The sequence below is a fragment of the Argopecten irradians genome, chromosome 15 (genome assembly GCF_041381155.1).
Source record: "Argopecten irradians isolate NY chromosome 15, Ai_NY, whole genome shotgun sequence".
In the NCBI taxonomy this organism is placed as follows: Eukaryota; Metazoa; Mollusca; class Bivalvia; order Pectinida; family Pectinidae; genus Argopecten; species Argopecten irradians.
The window spans coordinates 8,521,501-8,540,847 of NC_091148.1; the positions used below are offsets into that span (position 1 = coordinate 8,521,501).

The 19,347-nt window shown below is 35.7% G+C and overlaps 1 protein-coding gene and 1 long non-coding RNA gene across 4 annotated transcripts; one reads left to right on the top strand and one right to left on the bottom strand.

Moving 5' to 3' along the window:
• Positions 1-6,031: 6,031 nt before the first annotated feature.
• LOC138309189 (uncharacterized) lies at positions 6,032-13,742 on the bottom strand. Of its 3 annotated transcripts, none has more exons than XR_011206219.1 (3): positions 13,605-13,742; positions 13,032-13,139; positions 6,032-6,455 (listed from the first exon to the last, which is right to left on the bottom strand). It is a non-coding gene; the product is annotated as an uncharacterized lncRNA (long non-coding RNA). The 3 variants fall into 3 exon arrangements; XR_011206217.1 differs by having other exon boundaries at positions 13,024-13,139; XR_011206218.1 differs by having other exon boundaries at positions 13,020-13,139.
• Positions 12,478-17,703, top strand: LOC138309188 (collagen, type I, alpha 1b-like). Its single transcript, XM_069250336.1, has 2 exons — positions 12,478-12,576; positions 17,244-17,703. Exons 1-2 carry the CDS (start codon positions 12,480-12,482, stop codon positions 17,657-17,659), a joined length of 513 nt encoding a protein of 170 aa, XP_069106437.1. The 5' UTR covers positions 12,478-12,479; the 3' UTR covers positions 17,660-17,703.
• The last annotated feature ends 1,644 nt before the right edge of the window (positions 17,704-19,347 follow it).

Below are 19,347 nucleotides of genomic sequence, written 5' to 3' on the forward strand. Positions count from 1 at the left end.
CTTTATCTATAGTTTTCTCATTTAAATGATAAAGAATTTATCTCAAGTAGAAGATGCATTGTGCATGTTTATTTTTAATAAAAAAATTATCAATAATTTATAACTTGTCTCGTCGGCCTGACTGTTTTTGTGTTTTTACGCAGAATAAAAAATCCAACACGGAGAGGAATCATTCAAGTCTGACCTTCGGATAATATTTTATTTCAGTGTATATCTACACATTACCTTAACAATCATTCCTATATTCCGTTCTTCAACAAAAAATCGTTTGCATAGGGAAGTGAACGTAATATGTTAAAAATATACAGGTAGTTTATTGTGAAGAAATTCAATAAAGAACATAAAACGCATGTATCTTGTCTATTATTAAGGGATCAGGAAATAATTAATACGAATGGGCATTTAAAATTAATGAGACTTCTTTGATTTCTTTCTAACCGCACTTAAATGTAAAAAGAAATAACTATAAGTTTTAACTATGCAGATGTTACAGATATATGGGTATGGGTTATATAACAGTTCAAGGAAATACTTGTTTATCCGACAGCCAATAGTATCATTGGATTTGAAGATACAAATTTAAAAAAAAATAATCCAATGGACAAAGGTATGAATGTTTCAGATTTCAAAAAAATCGTAAAGGAAGCAAGCTTGCTCCAATGCCGACAAAACATAAATTATACTCATCATTTGAACAATAATTGGTGTTTAATCATAAGAATGTATGTCTAATTAACACACACAAAATTAAATAATTTAATAAGCTTTTGATGGATGCGCAATCAGTACTGCAATCCATATAGGAGATAGTGCCATCGACTATTTCGGGACGCAATTAATTATTTTTAACATTTTCTCTTTTAGTAAAATAAGAAGCTCAAACTTTTCAATGGTGATAATGATGTAAATTAAAAAACTTTTGTAGCTAAAGTCTGCTCCTAAATAAATCCTTTATCAGCAGTGTAGCAACTTTAAAATTGTCTATTCACTGTTTCAGTAGTACTTTTTTTGAAATCAGCTCCAGTTTTAGACAGAGAAAAACAATAGTATTTGTCAGCGATGTCTGAAGTCTTTTACTAGCAGCAGAACATATCAAAACCTTCCTAGCTGACTTTCTCTTTTTTTTTGAGAATAGGATCTTTAGAAGTGGATTGTGTGGCAGTGTTAGTTCAATCCTATAGATAGCCAGTTTCATTTATGGACGTGCCAGGTTTGCCAGAGGAAAGCCGGAGTACCCTGAGAAAAATCGTCGATGTAGAGGTGGAGGTCTTGTTGTAATAAATCGGGACATTTTAGTTGATCTGTCCACGCAAGTGGATAATGAGTATAGAAAGAATTCCAAGTGAAATACAGAGGACGGCAGGCACTGACATCTAGGCCCCGTACAGATGCAAATAAAATGACTGCCTCTTTTGGGTACGACTGGAAATGTCTCAATAAACTTTTAGCCTTTTTTATAACCTGCTTTGCTGGCATTGACAACACAATAGACATTTAACCTTTCCTATATAATTCAAGTCAAATTTACTTTTTAAAGAGCATTCTATCGCCTACTGCTTCAGACGAAATTCTAGGGTTTTTAAGAGCATACTGCTCTCTACTGGTTAAGACGCAAGTCTAAAGCTTGAAGCCGGACTGAGCAAAGAGTCAATTATGTACCTCCTGTTAAATAATTGTGTGTCTGAGAGTGGGAAAAATCTGAAATGTGAAATCCTATGCTAGCCAACTTGTTAATGACTTAATTAGTGTCATTCATATAAGTTTTAATTGATGTCGTATTAAGGTCACTATACATAATACAGACATGCATTATAAAGGGCACATAGCGTGACAGTACATTACAATATGTATTAGTGATGTACATGCTCAATCTATAGTTTTTCATGTTTTATAATTTACATACATTTGTCAAACAGTAAATAGGCTTTTTATTTTGATAACACTATGATTTCTATAAGAGTAACTTGGTACATACATTTTTAAGCGTTTCACCATTTCATTACTGCATTCAAACAAATAATGGCATTCGTTTCCAATATCAGCTAAACAAAGATTACAAGTTCTTTTTGCTTCAAGTATTTCATAAGGAATGTGTCGGTACAGGACAATGGTACGTGTTTTAAATGGTGACAACCAGACTGGTTGAGGACAGTGCAAAGCTACCAGCACTGTTGACATGTACTGAGGAGTTATTGTTAGGCCGTTGAACATCTGCCATGGTGGTTCATGCTTATGCAATGCGACCTTTCAATTTGGAACTTATCTAAACATTTTCTAACAACATCATAGAACACACACTATCAAGAAGATAACCTACCGTTTTAATGTCAGAATCACCTGGCATTTTTTTGTAAAGTTCTGAATTAGCATGGATATAATGGAATTGATCTCAAATGCAGATGCAGATTCCATATACCAAACATGAATTAGAGTACATTGTACCCTCGATAATTCGGACACCTTCGATCTCAGCCTAAACCGTCCAGATTACGATTTTTTCCGGACTGGCGAATTCTGTGTTCTTTATCAATTTGCAACGTTTTGGTAACCTGTTCCCTGACAATTCTGTCCGGACTGAAAATTATCCGAATTATCGACTTATGAATTATCGGAATTCAACTATAATTATTATTGATCATTTATACTCCGGATTGAATTCACTTTTGACTTGACTTTTTGTCAGAGTGTACATTAAATACACCGCGAACCGCGGTTCATGTTAAGACTACACTTTTTTGAGTTATGTATCTTGGACCACAACATAAAATAAATGTATTCAAAATAATACAATCTAATAAATGTAATCTTTTCAAAATTAATTTAATTCACTTTTTCTATGATTTAAATGGGCTGATAAACTAAATATTTAGTCTAATGATATAATGTTCTTTACAAACAAAATTAAGTTACTGTATACCAATTTCTTTACTTTCGCATATTTATTAAGATAGCGAAATTCGCGCAAAGAAATCGCCGCGAATTACCATCTACGTCATGTAAGGACATACCAGGTTTGTTGGTGGAGGAAAGCCGGAATATCCGGAGAAAAACCACCGACCAGCGGTCAGTACCTGGCAACTGCCCCACATGGGATTCGAACTCGCGACACAGAGGTGGAGGGCTTGTGGTAATATGTCAAGATATCTTAACCACTCGGCCACCGCGGCCCCTATGATTCCAGAATGAAATGGCTAACTTACATATTGCACAAGAGATATAATCTAAACAGATATTCTGTATTTGGATATTACAGAGTTATTGGCCTTCGCATGTAGTTATTGACTGTGACATCATGTGTTTGCAAGCATAACGTCATACTTTTCGAACAAAACTACGTAAATTGCGATCACACAACAATGACGTCACAATGGATATCTAGCCGCAAGGGAGCTAACTCTGTAATATGCAAAGATAGAATTTATAGCCGGATGACATAAAAATATTTAACAAATCAGTATATTTAACGTGTAAAACTTTCAATCAAGATACTGTAATGGCTAGTTTCGCGTTGGTGTGTACAGACATTTCGCGTTATTGATATTTATCCTGCAACTGTCCCACATACTGACCGATAACTATTGCCGGATAAACTTATGCTTTAACCGTCAATACGATCAGGCGAATTTGTACCACGTTTCACGGAACTTTTTCTATCTTGACCCAGAACTTGAACATTATGATGAATGAAACGTCACTCAGTTCTGCTAAAAAGTGACGTCATATTCACAGGAATGACGTCATTTTACGATATAGAAAATTTCGCATGGCGGTTTCGAGTTTTTCTTCGCTCATGGCAAAAGTATGTATTGTAAAATAAATCTTTGATGGGTAATTATTGTTCTTTAGTATTTTCATATTGTTTCAGTGATATTACACACTGAATATTATTACTAGTACTGTTTGGGAATGCGCTTATATCTTTCCCACGACAGTAAAAAGAAGTACACACTCATTCGTTTTAGTGAATGAATCTTTTTTTCTCTGCATCAAAGAAGCGTCTCGCTTCGAGCGAAGCTAAGTAAATAACTGGCAAGTTGCTTCGTTTTGAATGTCATAATAGTTGCAGGATAAACAGAATACACAGTTAGAATTTTACAATACAACTTTTATTTGGTGCTCGACACGGAAAGACACGGAAAGCAAAAAAGATGAATAGACAAAAGTTTCGCATCAAAATAAACCTTGTATTGTAAGATATAAATCTAACCGATTCATATGAGACAAAATATTACACACGTGGGAATTTTCACGCTAAAACACTTTCGTTTATTTACCGTAAAGTTTATCCTCACGTAAATATCTACGTTTACACTAGCATTTTGAATTCATTTGATGGATACATATTGGACACTCCTATATTTTGAAGTAAGTCGACACGGCTTCCCTGAACATCATTCACGACTAGATGATGCATGCAACTGACAGGCTAATGGGACAGTGATTGATTTGCCTTAGTAACTTGGGTGATATAGACACGACAGGCTGGTTAGTGTACCTGTATAGTTTACCCGTGCGCTGACGGGTGGGAGTGAGTAACGTGTGTCTTCATATTCCACAATAAGTGTGATTGGGGTGGTCAGTTGGGCAAAATGTCCCGACATATCATTATAGGCCCTCCTTTTCAGTTCGAATACCAATAAGGCAGCTGTAGGATACTAACACCTGTTTTCAATGTAATGAAACACTAAGTTCAGACTTAAATAATCACAGATAACGTTACAAAAAGTTACGTCATTTTTGATTGGCTAAGCTCAAACTTAATTCTAAGACTCTTTCATGATCCAGGAGCCGGGTCGGTGATTTCACTGGATACTATCACAAGCCCTCCAAATCTGAGGTTTGTGTTCGAATCTCATATGGAGAAGCTGCAAAATACTGACCACGGGTCGGTGGATTCATTGGGTATTTCGATTTTCCCTTAAACTGGCTTGTTCGTACATGTTCATTAATTGAAAGGTCATTCAACCAATTGCACCAAACCACATCGTCTAATAGTTTTATTTTAATTTATTATTATATTATTTATTTTGCATTGTTTTCCCGTGTAATGTGCCCGCTCTAGATTCTTCGATATCATTTTAAGTAACAAAACGAACTTTAATAATAATGGAAAAAGTAATACTTTATGCGGGGGATGGATTTCGCAGTATACCGGTTCACTGATCTAGAAATACGATTTAATGGTAAAAACAATAGGATTTTGTTTTGTTTTGTTTTGCCCACGAACAATTTTTTAACTAAATGCTATTCATGTTTGTAGCAGCATTAATATGGCAAATATTGAAATACGTTTTAAAAATTCAATAGGTTCCAGTGGCCTGTGCTATGGCCAAATAAAAGTTGGCACAGTAGAGATATATCACAGTGTTCCTTTTTATCCGAATCCGTTTCAAAGTCAATCTGATTAAAATACATATCCTTATTATCACTACGTTGGATAAGAGGATTAGAGAAAATCCCATTAGGGGTCATGTTCCAGTGACCTTTGACATTGGCCAATCAAATTGCTGCTGGCAAAATTTTGACAGTGAATTTCGGGGGACGAAATAGTTTGAAAATCTGTCAGAATCATTTCCGTGTTTATGTAGTCATCTCGCACAACGAGCACAACAAATATAGTCGCACATGTATGATTGGGAGAAATAGTGTTTTCAATTGATAAAGCAACGTGCAGAAAATGCATTTGATCCAAATTACCACATGGTATAAAGGTCATCAAAACATGATCCTTAATGGGATGTTGTCAGATCCTCTATTGAACGAGTGGTTCTAACGATCTTTATTTCAATAGGATTGAATCAAAATAACATTTATGTCGTATTTCAAGGGAAATTTAAATTGGTTTGTGGGCAAATTTTGCTTTGTTTGTGAAAGAGGTCATTTCAATTTATTTTGGGACCATCTTGTCTATGCAAACATAACGTCGTTGAATCCGCCATTCAAACTCAATGCTTTTGAGTGATAATTTCATATGTAATGGGTATCTCATCACTGATGTCAACAAATCAAGGAGATATATGCAAATACAGAATATGACGTCATTAAAACATGTTTATTACCCGTAGATTTCTACTCAAATGTTAGAAGATTTTTTTTTGCGATAACTCATACTTTTTAGGAAATCTGTCCTAATGAAGTTAAAAGGCACTGAAATATCACTAACATTGTCCTAAAACGTAAAATATATTTTGTAATGTTATATCCCAAAGCACGTCTCACTTCTTATTCTCATATCTGGCGAAGTAGCTAGTATCAGTACAGCCGTCTCAATGATTGAGTGTCATATCGAAGTGTGATGGAGAATTTTAAAGACGCATCGGTTCACACTCCTTGAATTATAATTAAGATCGCAGCAATCACATGATCCTAAGGTAGATATTGGATACGTACCCCTAGTATAAGATAGCTTCTTAGTTCCCCTGCGTGACTTATAGACGTATAGAGGTAGGTGACATCTGTCGGAACGGACAAACAACATCGGTAAGTTAATCTATTATCATACGAAACAATAAAACATTGTTGTAATAACATATTTTGCTCTTACAGTATTTAAATCATTGTTACATTGAAAAAATACAATAAATCTTATCGAAACATATAAAAATTGGAAATATTAACCGGGCCGTATTAGGTTGCTTTATTACTCGTTTCGTCAGTGAATATGAAATTGTAATTTAAAAATGCAACACCTCTGACGAATATAATTTTCTTTTCTCTGTCAAAGTCAGCAGTAGAGGAATTAGTATTTTTCTTCAGTTAAAAAAGTTACTTACTTTACACCATTACCACCTTGGAAAAGTTTGAGCTTTTAATTTTACTTCAAAGATGCTCTACCGTCGACAGAGCATAAATGATATTCATCATTTGAACAATAATTGGTGTTTAATCGTGTATATGTATGCCTAATTGATACAAAAATTATATAAAATAACTTATTTTGCCTTTGGTGCATGCGCAATCAGTACTTCACATCATATAGAATAAAGTGCCACGTATTTTTTTCGGGTTGCAATTAATTATCTTTCATATTTTTAACTTGAAGTAAAATTAGAAGCTCAAACTTATCAATAGTGGTAATGGTGTAAAGAAAGTATCTTTTGTAACTGAAGAAAAATACTAAATCGTCTGCTCCTGTTTTTGATAGTGAAAAAATACCATTTGTCAGCGGTGGAGCATCATAATAATAAAAATAATTATTTGCGTCCTGCTAAGACGTAGGCATTATATCTTTTACGGAACGAAATGCTCTGTCGGCGGTAAAGCATCTTTAAGCTACATATTGTCTACCCTCTCTATCAAAAAGTATGGGGGTTGCTTTCATCAATGTATAATATCAATAGGACGATATTGTCCTATAATCATGTTGCGCGGTCTATACAATCCAATATGAATGTTCACCGTGTTGTTATAGGTTAAAGTTACTTTGCTTTTATAGATCAATATAATTCTATAAAAAAAATTGGACTGTTTTATTTTCATATTTTTTTTATCAACAATATCTGTCTATATTTTCAATTTTATACCGGAAATGTCCGATCTGTCACTGAATATTTTTGTTATCATAAGTTTTAAAGAGGCTGAATCGCCGACAGAGCATAAACAATACTCAGCATTGAACAATAATTGGTGTCTAGTTATGTAAATCTATGTCTGATTAACACAAAGAATGATATTTGATGCCTCTAGCTTTTCGTTTGCTGGATGTGCAATCAGTTCTTCATTCCATATATGGCATAGTGCCATAGACTTTTTTTCGGGACGCAATTAATTATTTTTAATAAACTTACATATATTTATAATACATGTATATAACTACAACGAAAGTAATGTTCGAGTGGTCTGTATACGCAAATAACATCGTGCTGAAATCGGCCATTTGAGACCATTAAGGGATTCTGACCAAGCCAATATAATTAACATTTATATTTAATATTACTGTATAGCAGGTTAATTTCGCGGATGTTTTGTTTTTTCGAATTCTAACACCAGCGAAAAATTCAGAAGCTCATTGACATACATAAAAACAATAGGCTCTAGGATCGATAAACCACGAAAATGAACCTCCGCGAATATACCCCTAAAAACGTGAAATAAGATTAAAATATCAAATATGCTGCACCTCCGACAGAGCATAGACAATACTCATTGTTTGAACTGTAATTGGTGTTTAATCATGTATATACATTATGTCTCATTAACAAAAAAAAATAATATAAAATAAATTCAGTACTTCATTCTATGTAGGACATAGTGTCATGGATTTTTTTCAGGATGCAAATGATTATTTTTAATATTTTTATCTTGAAGTGAAAATAGAAGCTCAAACTTTTCAATGGTGGTAATTGTGTAAAGTAAGTGATTTTTGTAACTGAAGAAAAATACTAATTCGTCTGCTCCTGTTTTTTATCAAGAAAAAAAAATACTATTTGTCAGCGGTGGAGCATCCTTAAATGCTTTATACAGCACTCGAATATTGCTGTTTAGTGCATTCCAGTAGATCTATTTTAAAGGAAGGTTTCGCCCAAACTGATTTTTTGAACACGATAAACGAGAGAAAAGTTTTTTAAATGTAATAAAAATATCCCAATTAATTTTGAAAGTGTATGAGATTAGTTCTTTTTTGGATACAGCATTTAAGGACTTCCTTATTTTATTACCGACTGAATTATATGCAAATGAAGCTGCGTTTTGGGTTGGGATTTCGAAGTTGTACGCATGCGCATTGTAGCGTACTAGAAGTAAACAAAATGGCTGAACGAAAAATGTCGGGGGAAAATGTTGAATCAGAATCGGCAAGATTAATGGGAATGACAGTACTGTAGGATATCACTATTAGATAAAATTCAGAGGTGGCATACACCTAACGACGATACAGAAGCCGCATCTGATGTACGTCCTCGTTGAAAAAAATTACGTCATTGTTCTATGTAAAGCTTGACTTCGCTTTATTTTAGGTCACCTGAGACGAAGTCTCAAGTGACCTATATTCTTATCGCCTTTTTGTCCGTCGTCGTCCGTCGTGCGTCCTGCGGGGTAAAATTTACTTAAAATTTGTTCTCCAATCACAGATTTGGTAGAATCAAATAGTCTTCATAGATAGAAAGGTCTGAAGGTCCTTTACACACCTTGTATATTATATAACCCAGGGTTGGTCACATTTTCCCTGCAAAGGGGATTAATTTTACTATAGTTTATATAGGGAAAACACTATGACTATGAGATGGTTATTGAATATCATTAACAAATTTTTCATGACTGACCCCAAGGGGTCTTCGGAGCGGGGCCAAATGGTAAAATAGTCAAAAAAATTCAATACTCTTCTTCTGAAATTCTGGAAATGGCAGCATCAAATACTCTTCATAGATGGAAAGGTATCAAATTATACCCGATACAAGAATTATATAATCCTTGTGTCTCACGTTTCCCCCTGGGGGAGTCAAGATATCTATAGTTTATATAGGAAAACACATTTATGAACATTATTTGTTCAGTTTTTATAGGAAATGAGTCAAACTGTCTTAGAATTATTAGCCTGAGATAGTATTTTGACATCATATCTATATTGGCCCTGGACGACCTTTATGGGCCAGAGGATTGGGGCCAAAATGGCTAAGAAATCAAACATCTTCTTCTGAATTCATACCAGATGGATATGGATCATGGATTGAATGTTCCTAATGTCCTTCACAAAAACTGTGAATTTCATGGCCCTGAGATCTAAGGTTTGCCCATGGAGATAGGGTCAAATTTACTATAGTTTATATAGAAAAAACACATTTATGAGTATTATTTGCTTAATTTTCTATGGTGGCATATTTCTGCCATCGAGTTAGTTTAGGTCGACTTAGGGTAATTCGACTTTGACCAGATAGTCATGTCGGCAAGTCGAGTTATAGCATGACTTGTCGAGATAGTTATGTCGACCAGTCGAGTTATAACATGACTTGTTGAGATATTTATGTCGGTAAGATGAGTTTTAACAAGACAAGTCCACATAATCATATTGGAAAGTCGAGTTACACTATCGCAACTGACTATCGTGGATCTCGTCGTAATAAGGTATGTCGATTTTCCAGGATGCAAGTCGACTTTCCGTGATATAAGTCGACTTGCCGACATAAATATCTAAACAAGTCATGATATAACTCGACAGGTCGACATAATTATCTCGACAAAGTTACGTTACCTAACTCGACCTTAAATAACACGATTGTAGAAATAGCCATAACCATAATTTTCATAGGGAATGACTCAAACTTAGTTAGTATTATCAGCCTGAGATTGCATTTTTACATACAGTGTCGTGCCAAAAGTCTTTCACATTTTATGACGCGTCGTCGGTCAATACCCGGAAGTAATTAGAATTTCTTTCCTCGCGATCCAAAAATTAGTACTAGAATCGGAACTCTTTTGTGTTGTGCAAGATGAAGTGCGGGGGTTATCTCCCATATCTGTCAAATTCGCGTGGGGCTATTTTTAGTTTTGTAGCAGACGTCAACAATCATGAAGGATGGTTCGCCGGGAATTGACGTTGGCTGAAAAGGAACAAGTGGTACGATTGAAAGAAGGTGGTAGAAAAGTTGCAGATATTGCCAAAATTGTAGGATTCTCCCATTCAACCATCAGTAAATTTTTAAAGAATTTCAAAGAAAGAGAAAGTATTGAAAATAAGCAGCGAAGCGGGCGGCCCAGATTAACAAGTGAACAGGGGGATCGACAACTTTTTCGCCTAGTAAAACATGATCGTCGGCAAACATTGACAGATTTATCTACACAGTTTAATTCATTTACTCCTGTTAAAGTTTCAAAACGTACTGTACAGAGAAGATTACATTTTGAGGGTTATTCCAGGCGGTCTGTATGTAAGACGTTGACGATATCGGCAGTTAACAGGAAAAAACGAGTTGAGTGGTGCCGTGGACATAAAAATTGGACAATTTCTGAAAATTGGAACACTGTAATATTCTCTGATGAGACACAAGTAGTTTTAGGTACTGATCAAAAAGTGTATGTGTGGAGAAAAGCCGACGAGAAATGGCGTCCCGAGTGTTTGGGGATCAGGACTGTACGTCACGGTAGTTCCCGAGTGTCAGTGTCGTTTTGGGGGTGTGTTTGTGCCTCCGGAGTAGGTGTGCTGAGACCAATAGAAGGAAATTTAAATACAGATAAGTACATTGAACTATTAGATCAAAATTTATGGTCTGTTGTCTTGAAACATTTTCCTGATAAGCCTTGGATATTCCAAGATGATAACTGTCCTGCACACATGTCGGGAAGGGCCCAGCAGTGGAAAACAGAAAACAATATTAATTGTTTAACCTGGCCTTCTCAGTCTCCAGATATAAACATTATTGAAAATGTATGGAGAATGATTAAGATTCGTCAGCATACTATTAAAAGTCGCCAAGAACTTATTGATGCTGTAACTCTGATTTGGACTTCATTTACTCCGGGGTATATTGCTGCGCTGTATGCAACTTTACCAAGACGAGTCCAAGCAGTAATTAAGGCAAAGGGTCACGCAACAAAATACTAAAATATCAGGTAGGTGTGTTCCATGGTTTCTGAGTTATGGTTTTCTAAAGTTGCAATATTCTAAATCACAAGACGACGCGACGTCATAAAAATGTGAAAGACTTTTGGCACGTCACTGTATATATATACTCAGGTTACCGTTAAGGCCGATGGACCGTTTGTTAGAGGAGTATTTCCTGGTCAAGCTAGATAACTGACCACCTATTATATATATTGTTCGCTGCATTGAGAATGGTCTGGAGATAATGGGCGTTAGAATTGTCACTGCTGCCCGTATGGAATGATCGTAAAAGGCGACTAAACTTAGGATCTTATCTTTTCTCTTCTTCCTAACTTACTTTAGTCTTCCTAACGTCTCCCTTGACACCGCTTCACTTTTGGCGTTTTGTTGAGCGCTCGCCCCTGTGAGGTAGGCTATGGGTTTTGTCCCCTGGCCGAGACGCACCAATGTCTATAAAAGTGGAAGTTTCTGCTTCTGCTTAGCGCTCAGCATACCGGGAGTGGAACGATTGGTTCGCCCGTTGTTAGTATAATGTGACCGGGTGGGATGTGTTGCTTGGTGTCTTCAGCGGCATACTTCAGTGATATAGCACTATAAAAAGGACAAAAGTTCCACTATGCAAAAAGACACAACACGAATATACCTCAGTCTCCCAAAACACGCACCTCGCACTACATAAGCGCAATACACCGCATACATGGGAGGCCGTCCTTACATTACCCTAGCTGTTAATAGGACGTTAATTGTATATAAAAAAAATAGACTAAATTTTAATCCCTTTGTCATCATATTTCATATCTCATAGGGCGAAACCTACCTTTAAGTCATATATGACGTTTAGAAAATCGATGTTCATATACTTTTAAAGAGTTCATGTAAAAAATGAAAATAATAATAATAAAAAAACAATTATTGATTTCTAAGTTTGGATACTTTTCAGGCCATGGCAACTTTTCAACGCCAGTTTCTACCAGTACCAGCACCAACATTTGGTACTGGGCTATCAGGACCCATGGTGTTAGCAGCCTTCGTTGGAATAGGTAAGAGGATTACTGTAAACGCGGATATTTTCGCGATTGCTTTGTTTCGCGATTTGTATATTTTCACGATAAATATGACTGGTAATCTTTTACAACATAGCTTTATATAGACACAGAATATTATGCGCGATGGGAGTTTTCGCGCTAAAAGACTAAATCGGGTAATACATGTAACTTTCCACAGAAAATTACAATTGATAAATTAGAAAAAGAACTTATACAATAATATTTCCATTTGCTAACGCGCATCATTCAATTTGTCTGCAATCCTGGGAGAATAATAGGACCATAAATCCCCCAAAAGGCAATTTATTGCTTATATAACAATTAAGTTATATGTGCCGTAACTTTGCGAAAACATTCATTTTTTTTCTTCAGTAATCTATTTAAAATCATCAATTTTGATGAATTAAAAGCTGTAAAATTAATTCAAATGGACAAACCTACAAACATACATGATGCCTCTTCGAGATTGTGTTCCGCCCCCAAGTGTTGGCTCACCTTGGACGGACAGATTACAAGACTCCAACTCGTATTGACAACTTTATTGGATCCCATAAAAACTGAAATATAATAATATAACTAATAAATCACACCCTCACATTGTTTGAACTCCATCTAGAATGTTTACATTAAATTTGCTTAGTCAAAAAATATGACAGTTGAGGGTTACATTGGCAAAAAAAGGAGTCGATCGGTCGGGATTTTTTTTTTTTTTTTTTTTTTTTTTTTTTTAGTGTCTTTCACTCTAAAACAATGGCCGGATTCGGAGTTTGTGATCAAAATCACGACTTTTAATTTTTTTACATAAAAAAAGTGGAAAACAAATTAGGGTCATATATATTTTTTGGCCTGATAATAAATGGCTAGCATAGCTTGTCGTTTCTTCAATTCTGGTAAGAGTAGAAGATAACATGTAAATGATAAATGCGAACCTACACAACCTACATTCAATGTATTACAATGAATTCTTAGACACTCCTGGTGTCACACATATCAAATCCGACACGAGGCTTTATTATCGCTACCTGTATCATCCAGTCGGTAGTTAGCTCACAGCAAGTTCATATAAACATCCATAAAACAACAACATTGTTTCGTCATTTACTCCATGCTCAGCAGAATGCGGCTGGCGAGAGTTCGCTAAAAGGGAGATAACAAAGTCCTAACCACACTGCAGTGAGTAAAGCACAGTGCGGAGCGCGGAATACGGAATGCTGTTCCGGAACACTTCGTATTCTCTTTGTTATTTCTCTTCGATATTGTATAAATTGTGTGATGCGGGATGCCTTTATTTTTTACTCCTCTTCGAGGTTGTATACATTGTGGGATACGGGTTTGCCTTTCTTTTTTTTCCTCTTCGAGACTGTGTACATTATGGGATGTATCTTTGCCTTTCTTTTTTATTCCTCTTCGAGACTGTATACATAGCGGGATGCGACTTTGCCTTTCTTTTTTACTCCTCTTCGAGGTTGTATAAATTGTGGGATGCGTCTCTGCCTTTCTGTTTTTCTCATCTTCGAGACTGTATATATATTAAGGGATGCGTCTTTGCCTTTCTTTTTTGCTCCTCTTCGAGACTGTATATATTGTGGGATGCGTCTTTGCCTTTCTGTTTTGCTCCTCTTTGAGATTGTACACATTGTGGGATGCGTCTAAAATATAATATGATTTTCTCGTTGTGTCAGAAGTTGGATTTAGCTTTTGTTGGTTATTTACTCGTGAGGTTCATGTCGATGTAGTTGTAGAGTTGAAAGATGAAGGAGTCCAATATTTAGTCGACGTTTTATTCTGCTGTATTTACGTCAAATGCATAGTGGTTATACATATATTTGCATAGGAATACAATTTACGCTGCCAGACATTATGGATCCCCAATGGGGCCACACACAAGTGTGTATGCCTGCCTGTCTATCCCTAGTCAGACCTTTTTATACCCTATGTGAATTTGTGCCTACGTGTAAATGCAGATGTAGATACGACACGGAACATAACTGTCGGTACAACATATTAAGGTTATTACATACTATTACATACTACCGGTATATGTCACAACTGACCAGACACGAACATGTAATCGGACATGTAAAACTGACAAAACTGTCGTGTTACATGTGTAATTGCCTAGGGACATATACACGACCTAGCCATTTACATTTCTGAAATATGTGCCTGAAGAATGTTCACACTGGTCAATAATATTATAAAATTATATATTATATATAGTTTAACTTAAATTAGATCTTTAAATAAATATCCATATCAAGGCATCGTTATACTACATTCGCCCTATACTCATATATGATTTCAAATTAGTTAAAATTTGATATCATAATGCTATAAAAGTAAAATTAAATTTCAATATCAAGGCATGGTTATACTACACGTCTTTGCATTCATTTTTTTGCTCCTCTTCGAGACGGTGTACATTGTGTGATGCGTCTTTGCCTTTCCTTTTTGCTCCTCTTCGAGACAGTGTACATTGTGGGATGCGTCTTTGCCTTTCCTTTTTGTTCCTCTTCGAGACAGTGTACATTGTGGGATGCGTCTTTGCCTTTCCTTTTTGGTTTCTCTTCGAGACAGTGTACATTGTGGGATGCGTCTTTGCCTTTCCTTTTTGCTCTTCTTCGAGACAGTGTACATTGTGGGATGCGTCTTTGCCTTTGTTTGTGGTTTCTCTTCGAGATTGCATACATAGCGGGATGCGTCTTTGCCTTTCCTTTTTGCCCCTTTTCGAGATTGCATGCATAGCGGGATGCGTCTTTGCCTTTCCTTTTTGCCCCTTTTCGAGATTGCATGCATAGCGGGATGCGTCTTTGCCTTTCTTTTTGGTTCCTCTTCGACACTGTACACATCGTGGGATATATCTTTGCCTCCTTTTGTGCTCCTCTTCGAGATTGTGTACATTATGTCTTTTTCCTCTTTTCCTCTTTGCTCCTTTTTGAGATCATCTTGGTGTAATGCGAATCGCCTTCTCTTGGAAGCTTTCCCTAATTCCACTAAAGTTCTATAAATTTTGCATTGGCTTTCTTACCACATTTGGAGACTCTCTTTGTATTTAACCTAAGTACTTATGTACTTAAAATGGTTTATATTGGTTTCGCGAAGTTAACCTGGTTTATATCGTCATCTTGTATTTAACTTGGCTAATATTATCTTTGCGTTCTTAACCTGGTTTTAAAATTCCAATAGTAATATCGTGTTGTAAAATGTATTGAAAAATATCATCGCATAATTTTCATTTGTTCGCTTGTTTCAAACTGTTTTGGAGAAAATTATATTCAGAAGCTGATGCTATGGCTGTTCCATTTATTGAACTTGGTGTCGTCAACACTAGCGCAAGCGGGAACTTCAAATGATATGAACGTATAGTTTTGGATTTTACTGATCGTAATAGAAATTTAAGTAATAAACTGTTACCAGATTGGACATGCAGTTGCTATGAAGCCCATGTACTGTATGTCGAATCATGTAACAGTATATTGCTTAAATAATGCTTTGTATTTTGTTTCCAAGAAGAAAATTCTACTCTTTCCAAAATTATGTAATAATTTATATGAAAACTTGCGGGAATTCGCTGGAAACCTGAAAACGCCAGCCTAATAACATTTTACTTTCTTCAGTAGGCTTACTTAACGAAAGAAAAGATTAAGGATGTACTCCTCTGAGAAGTCAAAATTTTCTTGAATTCAACTTTTTTTCTCATATAGATTTTTGGAAATAGGAGTTCATACCATAAAAGAAAATGGCAGAAAAAACATATGTCCGTGTGCTCGTGTTTAAGCTATTAATACTCAAATATACCTATTTGACAAAATATTGGATTTTATGGAAATTTTGTGTTGAACATCAGAGTAAGCCACAACATACACACATGATGTTTGCAAGAGATTTACTTCCCAGTGGTCTTCTTTAAAAATTATACCAGTTTTGATTAATAAGACTTATATTTTTTCTCAGAATAACAACATATGCTACCCCTACCCATTAATTTTGAGCTACAAAATGCACCATTTTTAGCCATTTTTGTCAAAAGTAACCCTATATATAGAAAGTTCTGTTATTGAACTTTTGTAAATATTTTGCATATCAATAGGGAAAGGGTTGTTCTTTCTAAATCAGGCAGAAAAATGGGAGTCCATGTGCTTACTTTTTTGCCCTATTTGAATATTTGTTATTTTTCAATGTTTCAGAGTGAAAGATAAAAGTGATCTAATTACCATTTAATGGAAAAATAAAGTTACAAAATTGCATCATTTCACACATTAGTTTTATTACCATGAACCTAGTAAAGATTTTCAGTCAACAATTTCAGTAAAAAATGGTAAAACTCTGTCTCTACTCAAAACGAAAAACGACACAATTTCTAAATGGTCGCCAAATGGGTCATTTCTTAAAATCCCCGAATAAAAAAATTTACTAAAAATAGAAATGTAATTTTTTGACAAAATTTGCAACTGGCAACTTGCTGCAGATATTGATAGATTGTATTTGAAAATCTCATACCTTCTTTGATCTTTGTCGAAACGGGTCTGAAACCTCAGAAGAATACATCCTCAAAGAAATGGGGATGAGAAAAGGGATACTGAAGTGTGTTGGATGAAAAGTTATCAACTTGATTTCTTTCTTTCTTTTATTCAACAACTTTTATTATTTTCCTCCTACAGTCACCAGCGGTATTTTCTTGACTGCAACAGGTCTTCTTGAAGGTCCGCCTGGCCCACCAGGTTTTGTAGGAACATCTGGTGCAACTGGAGTCACCGGAGCAACTGGAGCCACCGGCGCAACTGGACCGACTGGTCCAACTGGACTCACTGTAACAGGAGTTACTGGTGCAACTGGTGCCACCGGCGCAACTGGACCCACTGGTCCAACTGGACCCACTGGTCCAACTGGATCCACTGGATCTACTGGTGTAACTGGTGCAACTGGAGCCACCGGTGCAGCTGGACCGACTGGCCCGACAGGAGCTACTGGAGCCACCGGTGCAACTGGAGTCAGCGGCGCAACTGGACCCACCGGCGCAACTGGGGCCACCGGCGCAACTGGAGCCACTGGCGCAACTGGAGCCCCTGGAAAATAAATAAGTTTGTTAAAATTGAATATCAAATTGCTGATTGTTTTGAAGTTTCTGCCTCGACAATGTAAATTAGAAAATAAAATATATAATTTACATTCGTTATATTGAGACATTGATACAAATTGCATTACGATCAATGTAATAGTTTACGACTTTTTCTGATTAAATAGAGTTTGCGATACAATGAATAATAAGCTATTAGTTACTTGAATGTTCTTGATATACAGTTGTTGACTGGGATTGAAGGCAATCGATGATTTGTTGGACCCAAAGACAAACTGTTAACCGAGGCCGAAGGCCGAGGGCAACAGTTTGTTTGAGGGTCCAACAAATCATCTGTTGCCCGAAAACCCAGTCGATAACTGTTTTGTTATACCCATTGACTCAAAACAATGAACTGACGTCACGAATTGTAAGTGTGATGTCACTCCGGTCCAACAGCACATTTAACAGTCGATTTTAACAGTTCTTTGCACCGCTCGACGGAACAGTTCGTTTATTGGCATTTTTGTCAATAGAGTTTATATACATACTATTTTACAGGGGTTATAAACAATATTAATAAATGAATTTATTCAAAAGCAGTATATGTGAAGTCTAAGGTGAGTGGAGCATAATTTAATTTTATATGTTACACTCATTTCTATTGGTTGGATCTTTGAGGTTATTTTTGCATTGACTGAAAGGATTATGACGTCATATATACAGAACGTATATAAATATATGTATTAATGAATTGTCAGGATAAATTCATGTTTATAACTTAAAACATGATCTGGAGAGGACTTCAAGTTCAAAACTAATACGATTGTTGTTTGGAAATATTCTCATAAACTGACTCCGGTCCAACAGCACATCTATTAGATTTTTAAATAGGCTTTAAGGGTAGCCTGAAGTCCGATCCTATTGATGTACTAGAAGTCCGATCCTATTGATGTACATAATATCAATAAAATATTGTTGAAATTGAAAAATACAGGACGTATACATGTAATACGAATTGATAGACAACAATAATAGCATCCATATCCTTAACACCCTCTATAATCTAGGGGTTACTATCACTGTCCTTTCTAATATAACTATTTGTTTTTGATAATTGGTAATGATCTAGAGTCATATCGAGCGGCGATTGGTTGTTTTTACATGTGTACACATTATGCTTTAACACATACTCAGTATTATTAAGTGGAATATGATCTAATTTATAGTACAATGCTATCAAATCAATATTTGTTATTCAGCTATCTTTATCTGCCCTTGTCCATGCTTCTTCTTAATTATCCAATTATTGTTGATCACCTAAAATGATGTTCATCCAAATCCAGGCCCCTCCCACATTTTAATCATATATCTTTATTTCATCTTAACATTCGCAGTCTTAGAAATAAGCCAACATATCTAGAGAATGTAGCATCAGATTCTAGACTCACCTTGATATATCGATTGAAGACGACGACATGCTTCAACAGGGCCGTAGGAGGGGGGGGGGCAAATATGTCTTTTTGCCTCCTCCCATTTTCGCCGAGTGCCATGTTCTAAAAATGCACATTTGAAAGAAAAAAGGGTCCGTCTACACATTTTTGTACTTCATTTTAGGAAATTTTCAGCTGGGGCGGCGCGTTTCCTAAAACGTTCAAGCATGTAATGTTCAAAACTTTAATAATAAAAATTCAATATACGCTGTCTGT